The following is an 18,888-nucleotide window of genomic DNA, read 5'->3' on the forward strand; positions in this document are numbered from 1 at the left end:
TACTGTAAATATCTCCTAAACATGTGCCATTAAGGAGATATTTACTGTATACTGCGCCGATTATGTCATCGGCCATGCGCTCTAAAGGAACAGCCGCCTGTGACTTGTGCAGTGACCGGCGGCTCCCACGTGTGACGTCACGCGACTTTGGCCAGTCAAGCCGGAGTCTGCACCCCAGAAGGAAGACATGCAAAAATGGATGTGGCCTCCAGCGGGGACACTGGGTGCGTTTTCAGTTAAGTGTCACATAATGTGCTAGTATGCGATGCATACTAGCACATTATGCTTTTGCTTTACAGGGAAGAAAAAAAAATCTGAGTTTAATTCCTCTTTAAAACGGTATTGAACCCCAAGCCAAAAATGTAATATATTAAAGATTACCAAACATTAGATGTGGTGTTTGCATTCGTTTTCTCTCGTTTTTCACTCCAAATTACGGCCCTCCAGCTATTGTGGAACTACACGTCCCATGAGGCATTATAAAACTGACATTCAGAGAAATGACTAGGCATGATGGGAATTGTAGTTCCTGATCAACTGGAGGGCCATCGTTTGGGGACCCCTGATGTAGAGCAATGATCTCCAAACTGTAGCGCTGGGGCTGGACGTGGCTATTTTTCTTGTCTTTATACAGCCATTGAGGCACTGACACAAACTATGGGGCATAATTCCTGCCACTGACACCAACAATGAGGCACTATTTTTTGCCATGATATTAACAATGGGACGCTATTCCTCCCACTGACACCTTCTATTTCTCCCCCTAATACCAAAGATTGGGCCCTGTTTACTCCTAATGCACAGTCCAGCCTCCCTAAAATCTGAAGGACCGTAAACTGGCTAGTTTTGGGTTTAAAACCACTTTAAATGGAATTATAAAGTCTAGTTTGTTATTTTTATTAATAAGAAAATAAATTAAAAAAAACATGTTACACTCGCCTCTTCTGTGATGTGAGTTTACACAGAGCAGCCCTGATTCCCCTCTTCTGTGCTCCTGGCCCCTCCCTCCGGTCAACTGCCCCCACAGCAAGCAGCTTGGTATGGTCCATTCAGCCATGGAGCTGCGGCCCAGCCCCACCCCCTCTCTCTCCTGATTGGCTGACTGACCTTGATTGCAGCGGGAGCCAATGGCACCACTGCTGTGTCTCAGCCAATTAGGAGGGAGAGTCTCAGACGGCCAAGACACTCGTGGACATCGCTGTACAGAGATGGGGCTCAGGTAAGTATTTGGGGTTGCTGGGGCAGCTGCTGCACACAGAACACTTTTTATCTTAATGCATAGAATGCATTAAGATAAAAAGCTTCTGACTTTACAACCCCTTTTAAGCTTCCATTTGCTGAAGGTAGCTAATGCAAATTGTTGCTGTTATTACTTCTTTATTTGATTTTCACAGTAGACTGAAAAAATGCATTAAAACTTTAAACCTCTTCTCATAATATTTATGTAAATCTATATTCTAATATGGCTTAGCATTTTAATGTAAGACAGCAAGTTTAGTGTGTCTTTATATCCGTAAAACAAATTTAATCAAAGAGGTACTTTCATGGCTTGTTCTGTGCAGTTGGGGCTCATTCAGAGGGGCGGTCAGACCCGTCTTCTGATTTGAGCCGCTGTCTGCTGCATGTGAATCCACGTTGGAGCTGAGAGTGGGCAGCCAACAGAAATGAATGCACATGCAGTGTCTGGACTGTACGGCCGCTACCGCATGTCAAAATCTAGAGAGAGAGCAGTAGTGGGCCCATGGATCTCTGCACCCACTCCTGCCTGCATGTCAGATTTTGACATGCGATTCTACAAATCGCCTTCCCATCTACAATATCTTGCAATGGAAATGCAAGCTCTGATCGCTATCTTTAGGTATAATGTCCTTTTATTATTCTATTTATAGGTAAACTACAAACCCTTCCTCATTTTTACTATGCAGATGAACGTATTTGGGTCACCTTCATAGTAAAATAAATGAAAAATATCCTGCTCTGTAGGGCAGCTTCGCATTATATCTCGCTTCCTAATAGCTGCACCTAGTTTTGTCACAGTGATCTCTGGAGGTTAAAACTGAGTGCAAAATCAGATTTACGCCACTCAAGTTAGATTTCAGAAAATGCCAACTATAGAACAATGAGTGTATTTCATGAGAGAAGAGATCTGGTCATAACAGAAACTTAAAGCCCAGTCAAAATTCCTGCATTAATGGCAAAGGCAACACACTAAACCTATGCAAATGTGGAGTACTAATTGTAGTAAAAAACGCAATGGGCGGGGTCCTGATCACCAGTATTGTTGGTCAATTCAGGTAACAGGTTACCGGCTCACCTCATAGGGTGGTATTCCTCATCATAACAGGAGAAGTAGTCAAAAATAAAAGGAAAAGGAACAAACTGCAGTTTAACCTGATATAATAATTGAAAGGAAAGTATAAACAATAGGAAATTGCACATTCAATTCCCTATTGTTTGTTTTACTTTTTTTTTTTTTTTTTTTTCTACTAATTGTTCTAATAAAGTTAAATCGGGTTAAACCGCAGTTTTGTTCCTTTTCCTTCATTGAAGCCAAGGACACCTTGGGTCCTATTCCCACTCCCCTTTTATTTTGAAATGTGGAGTACTCCTTTAAACCTATATACAGTACATCTTATCTCCTCATTGTGCTGCGTATGTTAAGACAGAAGTACATTTTGGGATGTAAAAGGCAACTCTTGTCACCAAGACAAAAACTACACAAAAAATGTGAAGAAATCTTTCTATGGGGCAAATGTTCTGATGACAACAGCGCCTCCCTTTGAGATTTCCTCTCACTTCCTGTTATGCCTCTAAGACCAGAAGTGCACAGAAAATCTTACAAGCAGGACAAGACTTCAAAAAATATTCTCTAAGGGTCCTTTCACACGGGGCGGATCAGTGCTGATCAGCCCGGTGGATATCTGCTTGCTCAGCGGGGATCACCGGAGCGATCTCCGCTGAGCAGGAAGATGACAGGTCTGTCTCTGCACACTGCACAGGGACAGACCTGTTACAGCGCCGCTCTCCCCTCCCCTGCGGTCCGTCGTCACCCGATCCGATGACGGATGGAAAAATAGCTTTTTCCTCCGTCACACTTTTTGGGATCGGAGCGGGTCAGATGTCAGCAGACTTGTCACCGCTGACATCTGACGCTCCATAGACCTCTATGGAACATCCGTTCAGGTCCGCCTGAAAAACTGACAGGCGGACTTGAATGGATCGTCCGTGTGAAAGGGGCCTAAGTCCCTCTTCACACCTCAGTGATTTTCTGCTTGAAGTTTGCAGCTCTAAAACGTTCAACAAGACAAATCCCATTCATTTCAATGTCCCTTGTTCACACATGGGTGTTCTGTTGCCTGAAGCAAAACTCCTTTCACTCAGAAAAGTACATGAGCTTATTTTTTGGCCCCATAGACATCAATAGAAACACCTGATTTGAGGGTTTTATGAGCATTTTGTCGTGTGTTTTCTGCTCAATCATGCAGCTCTCCACCCCTAGTTTCTCCCCCTCTCCTCCCCCTAGTGCTTTCTATTGGCTAAACAACACCTGAAGCTGTAAAACGCTTGTAATACTCTTCTATAAACGCTCAAAGATGACAGTAAATCGCTACACTCAGGTGTGAATGCAGCCTTAGGGATCATTTACACTTGCATCAAAATATGGCATTTGACACACATTATTAAGCATGCTGAATGCCAGTCAAAACTCCTCACTAAATAAAATGGTTACTTTACTGTCCTGTTTACATGTTGCATTTGCTTTGCTTGATTTAAAAAAAAATTATACTATTATTAATGTCTTTCTTGGTGCTTCAAGGCATCTCCAAAGCCTCCAAAGAAGTCTATCACAATTCTAATTCACTTGCCGGATTTGAGGCGCATTTATTCAGAGTTAACTTTGCTTTGGAGGTATGAGATATCCCAGGGTGCACTGGGAAACCAACAAACGAACCAGAAAAAACATCAGTAGTCACTTCTGGTTCATGTTTGTATATTCTGGGAGTGTCTTTTATGTGTAGCAGCAGAAAGGTAAGAGGGGTCTGGACCGGAGTGGAGCAACTGGCAGATGGCACATGTGGTGCGCAGCGCGTGAAAGCCATAGGCAGAAGATGGGGGGACCAGAGAGATGGGACTGAGTGGTAGATGCTCAGCTGAGTTGGGGGACTAAAACGGCAGAAGCTAGAAAATGTCACACATGGTGAGCAGCACGGGAGCAATACAGTGGGAGGTTAGCAGGGACTGTCGAGAGAAAGGACTGAGTGGCAAAGAATCAGCAGAGCTGGGGGGACCAGGGCGAGAGAAACTAGCAGATGTCAAATGTGGTGTGCAGCATGGGAGCGATATAGCGGGAGGTTATCAAGGACTGGAGAGAGAGGAGGATCAGCAAACAATTGGATTAGCAGAGCTGGGAGTTATTTATGAGTTGGGGGGGATCAGCAGAGCTGGGGGTTACAAATGAGTGGAGGATGAGCAGAGTTGAGGGTTACAAATGAGTGGAGGATGAGCAGAGTTGAGGGTTACAAATGAGTGGAGGGTGAGCATAGTTGGGGGTTACTAATGAGAGGAGGGTGAGCAGAGTTGGAGTTTGCAAATGAGTGGGAGATCAACAGAGCTGATGGTTACTGCTGAGCGGGATATCAGCGGAGCTGGGGATACTACTGAGTGGGGCATCAAAAGAGCTGGAGGTACTACCGAGCCAGGCATCTGCTGAACAAAGCTACTAATGAGCTTGGGGATCTGCTGAATTAGGGGGTACCAATGAGCTGGGGATTTTACTGAATTGGGGGTATTACTGAGCCATGGTTCTACTGATTTCCTTTAAAACAAATAGAAAACCAATACACACAGAGCAATTGCCCAGCTTCATTAAAGCTTCAAAAGCTTCACAGAAACATCAAAAACACGTCATAAAAGCACTTTGAAGTGGTAGGCGTTTTAATGTGTGTTAAAGTTGCAGCAAGTGAGCCCTAATTTGGGTTTGAACCAAAAGTTTTGGCTGTACAAACTCTTGATCATTAAAATCAAGCCTTTAATCTCTCGGAGCAACCAATCACATTTTAGCACTCTGTCTCCCAAAGTATAATTTGTAGTGCTGTTTTGAACCTGGTGGGGTAATTTGAGGCAGATTTCACTTGTACTTTCAGGCTATAATGATGAAGAGAGGCCATGTGACTGAGCAGTAACTAGTCACGCGGAAAGATTTTTTAATCATAGATTTTGGCCATTTTCTGTTCTTTCTTTCTATACAGTTCATGTGGCTTATTTCTACATTGTTTTCAACTGTTATTAGAATCATGGATTATCTGCCTTGGCGTTTATTCCGCTAGAGGAGTTTTCACATATGCGTGAGTGTTTTCAGGCAACATTATTCACACAGTTTTATAAACAGACCACCCTAATTTACAGTGTTGTTAAAATATGTCATGATTAGTAGGATTCATTATACAAATTACCCGTATAAGAATCTATAGCTGTCAGTGTTGGAGCTAGCATTTCTTTTCTCGCTCGTTTTGCTTTCATATTTTGAGGAAGCTCTGTTATCTTTTTTTTTTTTTTTCCTGCTAATGCTTATGGTCCAAATATATAATATCTGCAAAGTGCAATTACAAAGTCTGCTTCTTGTGTTTTAGTACACCTTGCCCCATCTTAATTACTAAGCATGTAGGTATGCTGCTTTGTTTTGATATAGAAAACGAGGTTACCCTTTGGTGATTGCTGCCTTTTTACCATGCACTTTTTCTTGTTCTTTAAGGGCTTGTCCCCACCAGCGAGCAGTGCGTCTCACACAAGCGCTGGGAGACATAATGCCGATGCACTGGTCCCAGCATATCACACGGTTTACTTTTTTTCTTTTAAACTGTATTGAAATGTCACGAGTGATAAATCAATACAGTTCTACTAGTCACTGCAATGTTTTTGCATTGAAGTGGTTCATGTTTGTCTATATGAACTGACACCTTTGAAAACAAGACCCTTTGCCTTGTCTGTGCATTGGGGCTGCAGCGGAAGTGGCTAACAGCATAGCTCCAACGCATCTGGTGTGAACATGCCCCATAAACATCTAATCCCAAGAATGAAAATTTATTATATTTCAGTTTACCAGTGCTTAGTTGTTTGTTTTGTTTTTTTCTTCTTAGTTTTTTTAGGATAAGAAAATTTAGCAAATATAATTATCTGTTGGACCTGTCAGAAATTCAATGTCCCTGTCACTTCCCTTGAGCCGCACTGAAATCACAAACCATGTTCTTTCCTTTTTTTTTTTTTTTTTTTTTTTTTTAACCACTAATCCCACCAACCCCAAACCTATTGAAGAGAGGCAGCCATATTTGAAGTCTAGCTTGGTTGGCATCCATAGCTCCCTTTATAGATACTGTAGTATGAGAGAGCATGGTCCCCCAAGGGCAAAATGCATGTAATAACAGTTTAAGATTAAGGCTTACCTGTAGGTGCAAGAAATATCTCCCAAACATAAAAGGTTTAGGAGATATTTGCAGAAATGGCAGCACCAATGTCTACGGCGCATGCGCCATAGACATCGGGCGCAGGCGTACTGAGCGTGCCGTTTCTAACGGCGAACATGCTGTTAGTGACGGCACCAGCACGCATGCACGGGAGTGACGTCATTGCTGCTCCGGCCAGTCACAGCGCCGGAGCAGAGATACCCAGAAAACACGCCGAGTCAACATGTCAGTGACGGAGGAGGTGAACGAGGGTCTCTTTGGGGGCTTCGATCTCGGGTAAGTAATTCATAATGGGCTAGTATGCTATGCATACTAGCTCATTATGCCTTTGTCCTGCAGGGTGTTTTTTTTTTTTTTTTTTTAAAGAGAAGGTTTACTTCCTCTTTAATGTTTTCCTACAGATAACCCTCGTCTAATCACAGGAGATGTATAGTAACAGATTTGTTTATTTTATAACAAAATTATATTTATTTGATACTATCTATAGGAAATGCCCCTTATAGATTATTTCAGGGGTAGGCAACCTCGCCCCCCAGCTGTGATGAAACTACAAATCCCGTCATGCCTGTGATTGTCAGGGTCTTGCAATGTCTCATGGGACTTGTAGTTTAACCACATCTGGAGGGCCGAGGTTGCCTACTCCTGGATTACTTGGACCTTGATACCTTGGCAAACAGCAAGCCGGAGTAAATCTGCCACTTGCTGGATTGCTGTCAACCTATTTGTCTGTCTAACCTTTAACCTAATATGACTATCCACTGATCTGGCCATTTTGGGATTGATTAATGATCTTGTCAATTGCTTTTATGGTTTATTCCTGTTTAGAAATCCTGGCCCCATTGCTTGTGTCCCTTTCCCCTGGGATAAGCAATACTGACAGCATCTGGCTTTGTCCCCCACACACACACACAGCTTTTTCTCTTTGCATCAACAGCACTTGGCCAGGCCTAACAGACCAGTGCCATACTAATTCTCAGAAAACTGGGAGGATTGGCATACTGTTACAGATTTGCCACTATGTTGGCAATGTGAATGCAAGCATTTCTATGATAGAAAGGACTCGTTATCATGTGAGTGTTAACCTCTAAACGACTTGATCACCTCGAGCAAGGCTTGGAAATGTGCGATGCCTGCAAATATTGGGTTGTAAATGACCAGACTCCCTTAAATGATGTAGCTAGGAAATCTCTGTAAGAGGCCACATTAACGGTATTGACAACCGCCTAGGCAACATTGAATAAAAACTGCATAGCTTTAGGGATTAACATTTCTTCTGTGTCTTAAATATTTAATGATTTCGTATATAAGATTGCTGCTGTAGCGTGCTATGTTCCAAAGCACAGTTTTACATAAACCACTGTCACATAACGCAGGGAATTCCAATGTTCATGGTCACAAAGCAATATAATAAACACCGTGGCCACATTCTGTTAATGTTCTTAGCTGGCTTACACAGATACACACGTGTGTGTGTGTGTGTGTGTGTGTGTGTGTGTGTGTATATATGAATTGTTCATCTTGCATATCATTTGTAACAAGTTGTATAATGGTTAACGTGTATGCATAGTCAATTGTTTTAATTTTAGATTTGGTTAGAGAGAAAAGAGCCCTGGCTGATTTTTTTTAATTTATTTATTTTCCCCTGTCTGTTTCCATTTGGCAAAATTTCTCTACTTCCAGAGATACAACCAGAAGAGAATCTTAAGTGAGGGGAATTTTTGAGTTTTGCGCATCTGGAAACGTGCTGCATTTTCCCATGCGTGGGGGTGCTTTTAAGCGTTAATGGCACCCCCATGTATCTGCTAAAATGCATGTCTTCCTTGCAGGTCGGAGGAATATGTGTGATTTACACACATTCCCAGACCCGCTACAGTGTCAACCTAAGCTACGAAGGCAGCTTCATTAGCCGTAAAGGATAGGTGGGTTTAGTTTCTGCTTTAACGACTTTTCAGTCCTGCCAGCTATTGAAAGCATCTTAAAGGAAACCTATATAAGTACTAAAAAGATTTCTAACCTCACTTTCTGAAAACCCTTGTTGCCTGGCTGTCATACTGACCCAATTTTTATAGTAAACTGGGATAATGGTCAGAAAACCTCTTTTTTTTTTGTTTTGTTTTTCTTTCGGCTGTCTATTCCCAGTTAAAGGGAATTTCCCCTCAGTTCCTGTCCTGGCGACCCAACTGGAGGTGATGGGAAATGCCCTCAAATTATGGAGAAATCACACTTTTCGACAGTTATCACCAGAACTTGTGTCCTCACTGGAAGACAAAATCCAAAAAAAAGGTTCCAACCCTTTCCCACTTTAAGGAGATGTTTGGCTGAGGATCTATTTTAATATAATTTATGAATAGATGTGTAAAATGTGGGGGAATTATCAGAACATAATAAGAAATTAGGCTGCTTGGAAGGGACTGTATATGATGACCTCCTATCCGGTAATTCAATAAAGAATTGCTAAGGCTCCATGCACACTGCATACAAAAATGGCAGTGCCCTTGGCAGAAAAAAAATGATCATATAGAGCATTTTTGTACAGAAGTTTGAGAGCTTAGGAGCGATTATCATTTTTTGTTTGTTTTGTTTTTTCTGCCAGAAAGCAATCAAAAACACAAACTAGAAGGGCTTTTTTTTCCTGCCTCTAAACACTGAGCTTAAAGTATGCATCTAATCGTCCTAATGTGCACAAACACATACAATAACATTGAGCTGCTTCTACAGGCAAAACGCCTACAGAAGCAGCATGGTTTTAAGCCAGTGTGCATGGACCCTGTAATTTTCCAGCCAGGTTTTTACCACACAGCCATGTTGCCTAATGGTACAATATTACTTTCTGTGTGATGGTTAAGGGGGACATTTCTGCATGCATCGGTTATGGATTTTATTGGCAGGTCTGCATTTTAGGTTTAGTGATCCTTTAAGATTTATCCGTCAAATGGGAGACTGGTTCGCAGTGTTGCAAAATAAACAGAGACAGACAATATAGAATTCACTATTACATGCTTTCATTTCTAAGCAATTAGCAGTAGACAATCGGCAGTTTTGGCACCTGTCAGTATTTCGAGTTGCTCTCTCCATTCAGCGGTGTAGATTAGGAAATCTGTAGAATGACAGAAGTCCTTTACTTGCATACATGTTCCCTGTCAGTGATTCAAAACATTGGAGTAAGAGATTCAGCTTGACAAGCAGCTAGTATTATAAGGGGTGCTCCGCAATGGCAGCCTCCATGTATGATAGGTTTGCTTTAGGAAGTACCCTACACTACAAGTAATGTGACACAAATAAAAGGGATATGGTGCTGGCACATACCTTTACATTGTGAGCAATGTATCTCTGGAGTACCAATCAGAGTTCCAAATTGCCACACTCAGCATGACAATCTCAAATGAATCTCTAGGTTTCAGCTATCTGACACCACCAACACCCCTTCCCCTTTGCGATTAGAGATTTACACTACTATGTTTTTTTGGTGTGATATGTTTCCTTTAGGTCCATAAACACTGATAATACATGGCCTTCTTCCAGCTCATGTAGAAATGTGTCACATTATAATAACAGCAATACATCACTATACATCATTATGCAGCTTAAGTGACCGTTGAGTCATTTATATCACTTACCCCTCTCGGTGAGCTTCTCCCTTCTCCAGCTCCTGAATCACACCCAAAAGCACTTTAATTGTTTCCTGACTAGAGCTGATCAGGGTTTCCATGGTTTGAAGCTGTGCTTTTAAGTCTGTCACGTCTGTGTGAGGCACGATTTGTTGGCATTCATCACTCAAAGCAACCGTCGACTGACAAGGCTGATTTTTATCCGTGGGTAAAACCTTTATCTGCAGGGCCTGCTCATTACATTCCGTCGTTTGACACTGTGACTGCGCCGTGCAGGCCTTAGGGTTTACATCTTGGCCTTGCAAGCCATTAAGATGACTAGTTCTTTTGTCTTCTGCATCCGTCAGCGGACAGGCTGTCCGCTCCGTGTCACTCAAGTCTTCTGGGTCTGTTAAATTTGGGTTAAGTGTAGGGGAGTGGATGGTGGCTTCTTCTTTTAGAAGCACCTTAACATGTGGCGGGTGGTGGGACTGCGTGTTCCCCAATGGCCTTTTGTTGTGTTTGGTGGGTTCATGCAAATGGCAGATGGCCTGTTCCAAAGTGGAGATTGCTGGGTTTTGAAGAGGAGGGGATTCTTTAGTACAGCTGTGCAAATCAGTGCTTCCACATGCATCTGAGCAATTGCTTGATGGGACAACATCCATGTTTTCACTAGAATGCACCATAAGATCAGCGACCACTCTTTCACTGACCCTGCGGCATTGGTTGGACTCCCCTGAGCTTTTGTTATCTTTTGTATCCTTGACCTCTATTACGAATCCATTGTTCTGGCCCTTCATTGTATCCGCTCCCGAGGCATTTTTCAACAGGTTTCCTTTTTTGCGGTCCAGTGGAAAAGTCTGATATCGCTTTTTCAGGTCTGGTGAAGTCTGAACCCCTGTGCTCTTGGTAACGTTGGGTATAGACCGTCGGGCAGGCACTGTCATGTACTTCCGGTAAGCTTTATAAGAAAGAGACTTGCCTTCCTTCTCACTCTGTGGCACTGTGGAAAGCTGTTTATCCCTCTGCTCATTCTGAGCCTCGCAAATATCTTTAAACCTTACTTGAAGGGCTTTATTCCTCTTCTTGATCTGCCGGTTGGGGTCCAATGCATATTTCATTTCTAAGGCTAAGGAAACAGCTGGTTCAGCTTCACTTTCTGAGGATGTCAGCACACATTTCTCCCCCTCCTTGCTCACCATGATTCCTGTATGAAAACACAGAGTAATCAGTAAATATAGGATTACATAATTTAATGTTACATTTAGTCAAGGTTTTCCTGTGAAATCAGGTTTTGCAGTCTCTCCGAGAGAGAAACACTTCATTGTACCTCCCTAATGTTTCCGTATTGTCTCCTTGTTTGGAATCCCCACCAAACAGCCCTTTGAATAGCACTACCTAGCAGCTTTGATGCTACAACTGCTACGTTTCTTGTGCTCAATGCAGCCTAACTTCATCGTTCTTATGCTTTTCAGTAGGTACCTCTGACTTAGCTAAGCCATATAGATGAAAGCTGAGAAGCTTTAGGAAGCTTGGTAAAACAATAAGCATATTATACTTGCTCTGTGCAATACATACACAGGCTCCAAACCACTCCTCTTCTAGGGTTCCCTGTTATCACTCTGTGTCACCTTTTCTGTGTGTGTCCCCATAGCAAGCTGCACAGTGTGGCGTGCTCCTCCCCTCCTCACAGTATGCTGTCTCTGTGTCCTGTGAGGAGAGGAACACAGACGGTGCCGCTGCAGACTGGCACAGCACTGGATTGAGAGAGGACTTACAGTGGATAAAAAAAGTCTACACACCACTGTTAAAATGTCAGGTTTCTGTGATGTAAAAAAAAAAAATGTCAAGCCGTATTGTCTACACTTGATGATGACTGTCTTCACTCTGTTCCATGGTATATTTAATGCCTTCGAAATTCTTTTGTACCCTTCTCCTGACTGATGCCCCTTTTAACAATGAGATCCTTCTGATGCTTTGGAAGCTCTCTGCGGACCATGGCTTTTGCTGTAGGATGTGACTAAGAAAATGTCAGGAAAGACCTACTATAGAACAGTTGAACTTATTTTTATTTTTTTTAGGGTTAATCAGAGGTACTCTTTATGATGGCAGGTGTGTACTGACTTTTTTTTTTGGGGGGGGGGGGGGGGGGGTTAATCAGAGGCACTTTAAATTATGGCAGGTGTGTACGGACTTGAATGTGATTGCTTAATTCTGAACACAGCTACATCCCCAGTTATAAGAGGGTGTACACACTTATGCAACCACATTATTTTATTTTTTTACCCCCCCCCCCCCCCCCCCCCAAAAAAAATATTTTGGTTTGTTTTTCAATTGAGTTGCACAGTTTATAGGTCACATTAAAGGTGGAAAAGCCAGACTTTTTGTTACCTTAAAGTGTATGTAAACCCTCTGGTATACCCAGTGAAGTGAACCGCCTCAGATGATGCACAGAGATTAAACAAATCTCTCTACATAAGTTTTACATGTATATCTGCTGTCCTCAGTTTTATACACCATTTAGAAAGTGCACATCCTGTTCGAATTTTCTCTTCCTAAATCACCTGTGGGTGTGGATTCTTGCCATACACTGTGAGACAGCTGATTGGAGGAAAGGCACACACCCCCTCTCCACATAGGCAGAAAAAGTTAGAAACAATGCAGAGCTGTGCTCTGAATAGGCAAGCTCTCTGCTAATCTATTTATAGCACCCACCCTGACACAAAATTCTGGCTGGTTTTATCACAGTTGACGGAGAACGCAGCTCAAATTTCATGAATAGGGTTTTACATCCACCTCAAAAGGGATTGTAAAGGTTCATTTTTTATTTTTATTAATTTTTTTAATAAAAAACAAACAAACCTGTTATACCTACCCGCTCTGTGCAAAAGTTTTGCACAGTGCAGCCCTGATCCTCCTCTTATGGGGTGCCCCGACAGCGTTTCTGGCTCCTTCCCTTCATCGGGGTGCCCCCAAGGAAAACCGCTTTCCCTGGGGGCACCCATGCAGGCTCGCTCCTGAGTCCCACTACTGCGCCCATTGACACAAACAGCGGGACTTGGCCCCTGCTCCCATGCCACTGGATTTGATAGCAGCGGGAGCAAATGGCTCCTGTGGAGGAGTGAGACAGCGACTGGAGCCGCTGGGCTCGTGCACATTGCTTGATCAGTTTGGGCTCAGGTAAGAAAAGGGGTGGGTCTTGGGGGCAGCTGCAACAAAGAAGGTTTTTCACCTTAGTGCATGCAATGCAGTAAGGTGAAAAACCTTCAGACTTTACAATCACTTTAATGCAGTAGTTGGTTTTAGAACCTCTGCAACGTTTCTATGTCTAAAGCCAATTTGAACCTTTTTGCGTTTATTACTGCAACTGAACATTGGACTCGGACACTGGGAAACCTGTTACTGATAAGGTAGTCACTTATGTCTTAAGTGTTCGAAGGTAAAGAATGTGGCCTATTTTATTATCGGACAAAGCTTCTGAGTTCACCTTCCCCTCTCTTCTGGTTGAGATTCGGGGTATCAATCTGCAAGATTTTTGGCTCCCAGGTGTCTTCTATACAGGTAACGAGCTGAGATTAGGAGCACTCTCTTAAAGGGAGTGCTTTTAATCTCAGCTTGTTACCTGCATAAAAGACACCTGTCCACAAAAGCAATCAATCAGATTCCAATATCTCCACCATTGCAAAGACATATCCAAGGATGTCAGGGACAAGATTGTAGACCTACACAAAGGCTGGAATGGGCTACAAGCCCATCGCCAAGCAGCTTGGTGAGAGGGTGACAACTGTTTATTCACAAATGGAAGAAACACAAATTAAAAGCCATATATACATTAAGGGGAAAAAGAGTATTTGCTCCCCTGCTGATTTTCTATGTTTACCCACTGACAGAGAAATGATGAGTCTGTAATTTTAATGGTAGGTTTATATTACCAGTGATAGAGTAACAAAAATATCCAGAAAAACACATTTCAAAAAAGTTATTAATTGATTTGCATTTTAATGAGTGAAAAAAGTATTTGACCCCTTCGCAAATCTTGACTTAGTACTTGGTGGCAAAACCCTTGATGGCAATCACAGAGGTCAGCTGTTTCTTGTAGTTGGCCACCAGGTTTGCACACATCTCAGGAGCGATTTTGTCCCACTCTTCTTTCCAGATCATTAAGTCATTAAGGTTTTGAGGCTGACGTTTGGTAACTTGAACCTCCAACTCCCTCCACGTATTTTCTATGGGATTAAGGTCTGGAGACTGGCTGGGCCACTCCAGGACCTCAATGTGCTTCTTCTTGAGCCACTCCTTTGTTGCCCGTGCTGTGTGTTTTGGGCCATTGTCATCCTGGAATACCCATATCTACGACCCATTTTCAATGCCCTGGCTGAGGGAAGGAGGTTCTCACCCACAAAACACAGAATACACACCCCCAAAGGATAATGTTTATACCACCATGTTTTGACAGTGGGGATGGTGTTCTTAAGGCCATAGGCAGCATTCTTCCTCTTCCAAACACGGTGAGCTGAGGCCAAAGAGCTTGATTTTTTTCTGACCACAACAGTTGTCACCCTCTCAATAAGCTGCTTGGTGATGGGCTTGTAGTCCATTCCAGCATTGTGTAGGTCTACAATCTTGTCCCTGACATCCTTGGACAGGTCTTTGCAATGCTAGAGATATTGGAATCTGATTGCTTTTGTGGGCAGGTGTCTTTTATGCAGGTAACAAGCAGAGATTAGGAGCACTCCCTTTAAGAGAGTGCTCCTAATCTCAGATTGTTACCTGTATAGAAGACACCTGCGAGCCAAAAATCTTGCTGATAGGGGCTCAAATACTTATTTCACTCATTAAAATGCAAGTCAATTGATAACTTTTTAAAAGAAGTTCTTCTGGATATTTTTCTTATTCTGTCTCTCACTGTTAAAATAAACCTACCATTAAAATTATAGACTGATCATTTGTCTGTCAGTGGGCAAACGTAAAAAAAAAAGCAGGGGATCAAATACTCCCCCCCCCACCACTGTATTCATTACCTTTGCAGGCTACTGTCTACTTCTTGACTAGCAGTGCTGCACAACTGTGCTTTAACTCAATGAAAGTTTTTTAAAAAAATTGATGTACTAAAGTAGCACTTGTAGCATAATTGTGGAGTGCTTCAGAAAAGGTGTGCACACTAGAAAATGTCACTTATCTACAGAAAATGGTTGGGATGCAGTTTGCTGGCAGGATCAACAAAAACTTTAAATAACTATATGTCTGTGTAATTTAATGAGCACAATTGAACATGTTAAAACGGGTCTCCAAACTTTCTATACAACGGGCCAGTTTACCGTCCTTCAGAAATTCAGGGGGCTGGACTGTGGCCAGTGGGAATAGAAAATGCCCCAGCATCAATGGGAATAAAAAATGCCCCATCATTGGTGTCAGTGGGAGGAATACTTGCCCCATTATTGGTGTCAGTGGGAGGAATAGTTGCCTCATTGTTGGTGTCAGTGGAGGAATAGTACCAAATCATTGATTTCGGTTTGGAGGAATGTTATCAGTGACGAGAATTATGCCCCATTGTTGATGTCAATGGGAGGAATAGCGCCCTATTGTTGGTATGAGTGCTAGGAATTATGCCCCATTGTTGGTGGTGTCAGTGGGAGAAAGTGTTCCAAGGGCCTTATAAAGCCAAGCAAAGGGCCACATCTGGCCCCCGGGCGACAGTTTGGCGACCACTGCATGGCGCTATGACACACACATCATTTTGATATTTTTTTGCCTATTAATACACTTAGTATAATTCTGCCATTGTCCTCACATTGCAAACCTTACAATTGAATGGCTTATGCAAGATGGTAATTGAACAGTCTGATAGGTAGCTACAATCAAGGGAACTACTGCCAGTAAATTAATTAAATGCCCTCATGAAAATATGGCAAACAAGTGAAAAGGTGAAAATGACATGGAAATGTCTCATGTAAACACTCTGTAATAAATTGGAATGTGTACTCAATGAAAATACACCATCCCTTCCCTTTGATGCAGATGAACAGAGTTGGCGATGCTGCCAGAGGGGAAGAAAGGATTCCTGCATGGATTAAACATTCACTTCCAAAAGCAAACACTTCATAACTTTGGTGTAAAAAAAAAAATACTTTGAATATGCAAAGAGGAAGCATTTCTGCTTTTTCAGTAGCACAGGTTGACCTTGCGGACTCTGCAGAGTCCTAACGATGAACGGGTCTCTTGAGACTGTTTCGTATTGACCTAGCATGAATTTGTATAACACAATCAAATCCGCACTTACTGGTCTCTTTTCCAGTGTAAGCAAATCCAATTATAAATAGCCAGCTCACAGTGCTAGAGGAAACTCTCCGCATTTCTATCTTGTAATACTGTTAACTTTATCTAAAAGGTGAGTGAGCTATGTAATACTTCTAATGTTACCCACTAATCCTCTAAGACCAGCCAGGAAATTCAGACACCTCACCGGGTTTAATTAAAACACTGTGAACTTTGTTAGTAGAACTGCTCTTCGTTCACTATAGCCATCGATTCGATGCAAACTTTTAGATCCCAGTTGCCATTTTTAAGGCCAGGATGAATGTGATTGGTGGCTGTATTAAAAATATTGACAGTTCCTACTAATGACATTTGACATTTAAGCCTTTTGTTAGTAGTGATAGCTGTTCAGTCCTTTTCCTATTTTTCCTTTTGCTGCAGGCTTTTAGGGAAAGTGGTCTAATCCTACAGGTTTGCTCACACGGGATTTGTTGTCATGCATTTGTAATGAGGTGCGTGGGAACAGTCCAGGGAAAGAGACTTCCTTGGTGTGTAGGAGTCTGTTCTTGAGATTGCCCAGCAGGAGGCTTTAGAGAGGGGAGCTATGAGCTAGCTGTAAGCACAGCTTATTTATGTAATAAGTAAATCATGGGTTTAAGCAATCATCGTTTCGTGCAATCTTCTAAGCTTGCATTATTGGAGGAGTGTCTTTTGCCTACATGCTTTGTGGTAGATGGTGCCCCTTTTCTCTTTTCAGAAAGTTGGTACAGTACACGTGATTACGTTTTGCCTAGTTCACCATCACTTTTTCTATATATTGCCTTCATTAAAACGAATGCAATACTATAAGGCTGGACTAAAGATCGCCTGTGGCGAACACAAAAAGTGAGACAATTGAAGAGGATAGAGAGACAGAAGGATTTGTTTCTTAATGAGGGACATTTGGGAGCTATGGTATGTAGCTGTATATATGCACATGGGAACAGCCACACCTTTAAACTGCTATCGAGAGAAGACAACAATAAACAATAAAATGTCTTGTGCATCTGTGTTAAACAAGGCATATAATCTGCATATGTGATATTTTAATTTATAAACATTCATATACGGTACCTTAAAAAGGTGTTCCGCCCCCTTACAAATACTGTAGCTGCTGACTTTTAATATTGGGACACTTACATGATTTCCGCATCGGTTGTCAGGTGCTGCCGCCACCATTCCTGGTAAGGTAAACTGGCAGTGAAGCCTTTCTGCTTCACAGACAGTTCCCTACTGTGCATGTGCGAAGCGCATTGCTTTTTCTAATTGACCCGACGGCGGAAGGAGGAGGGGGACCTTCTTAGGGAAAGCACCATCTCCGAAAGTGGTGAAAAGGTACCTGTCAGAAAAAGGTACCCGTTCGGATAAGCACAAGTTCCACTTTTGGGTGGAACTTTGCTTTAAGGCTAGGTTTACACACATGTGAATTGGGTGCGTTTTGAACCACATGTGCTTTCTATTGTGCCTGTTCACATATGTACAGTGCAGCTGGAGATGGGATTCAGTGCGAATCGAAAAAGAGTCCTGTTTTCTGCGCTGTGCGGTATGATCACACATGTTGTTCAGTCGTGAACAGGATAAAATCCTGACCTGATACTGATGTAAACCTGATCCTAATCAAGAACTGACCTGAACGTCACACAACTACTTTGTCAATTAGCTGTGAAAATGGAGCGCACCGCACATGTGTGAGGCCCAGCCTGTTGAGATTAAATCTGAAGCTGATCACAGTTGGTGAGTTTATGAACACTGCGTCAGGCTACAGGTGACCATGGTCATGTTTCCCTCAGCTCCTCTCCTCTTGTAGAGAGTTAATGAACAAGAATGTGTGGACATGGGAAAAGTATAGTTTATGTAAGAACAAGCATGAGAGACTCTAGGAGGCTCTGGGTTGATTTACTAACAGCAAATAAATGGTTACTCCAGAGCTTAATAAAGCTTCACTTGACAAGGAATGCCCAATCACATGCAAGGAAATAATAATAATAAAAAAGCATTTTTCTTGCACGTGATTGGATGATGTAAGTTAGCAGAGATTCCCCTCATTTATTAAGCTCTGGAGTGATTGTACTTGCACAGTCCATTTGGCTTCAGTAAATCGTCCCCTCTGGGTTATCTTTCTCCAAGTGAGCTAAGCAACGAGACTGTCTTCTGGAATTTTACAGAGTCTTGGATGTCAAGAGCAGCCATTCGCAGCTAGCGTTCCTCCAGGGGGTTGCCTGAGCTGTGACTAATTGACCTTTCATTTGATGGTGCCTGCATGGTTTCAGGACCTGCACCACTTGGCAAATCCGGCAGCATGACACCAGTTATCTTTTTTAAACTGTCTGTAAGGGTCGTTTTCTAGCCACCACTGTAAGGGTTGCAGTCTTCCTACTGACCACCAATACAAAGGGCATTTTTTGCCATTGACCACCGATAGTTGCTTCAAGAATGGGTCCCCTGAGGCCTGAAAATTATTTTAGGGGTTCCTCTGCGGTAAAGTTGAAAAGTTCTTGTCTAGAAGGTGACATAAGTAGGTTTAGCTGGTATTACTAAAGGATGAT

The 18,888-nt window shown here is 42.5% G+C and overlaps 2 protein-coding genes across 2 annotated transcripts in view; one reads left to right on the forward strand and one right to left on the reverse strand.

Annotated features, from left to right (window-relative positions):
• DOCK1 (dedicator of cytokinesis 1) overlaps positions 1–18,888 on the forward strand; it is a 613,707-nt gene that overhangs the window by 339,519 nt on the left and 255,300 nt on the right. The window lies entirely within an intron of this gene.
• The window catches only part of INSYN2A (inhibitory synaptic factor 2A), a 64,403-nt gene that overhangs the window by 31,862 nt on the left and 13,653 nt on the right, over positions 1–18,888 (reverse strand). The window contains exon 2 of the mRNA XM_077455511.1: positions 10,079–11,255. Within this exon, the coding sequence (XP_077311637.1) occupies positions 10,079–11,250 (1,172 nt within the window). The 5' untranslated portion in view covers positions 11,251–11,255. The remainder of the gene's footprint in view (positions 1–10,078; positions 11,256–18,888) is intronic.

The sequence above is a fragment of the Lithobates pipiens genome, unplaced genomic scaffold (assembly GCF_037356315.1).
Source record: "Lithobates pipiens isolate NorthernLeopardFrog02 unplaced genomic scaffold, aLitPip1_a1.2 Scaffold_25, whole genome shotgun sequence".
Taxonomy (NCBI): Eukaryota; Metazoa; Chordata; class Amphibia; order Anura; family Ranidae; genus Lithobates; species Lithobates pipiens.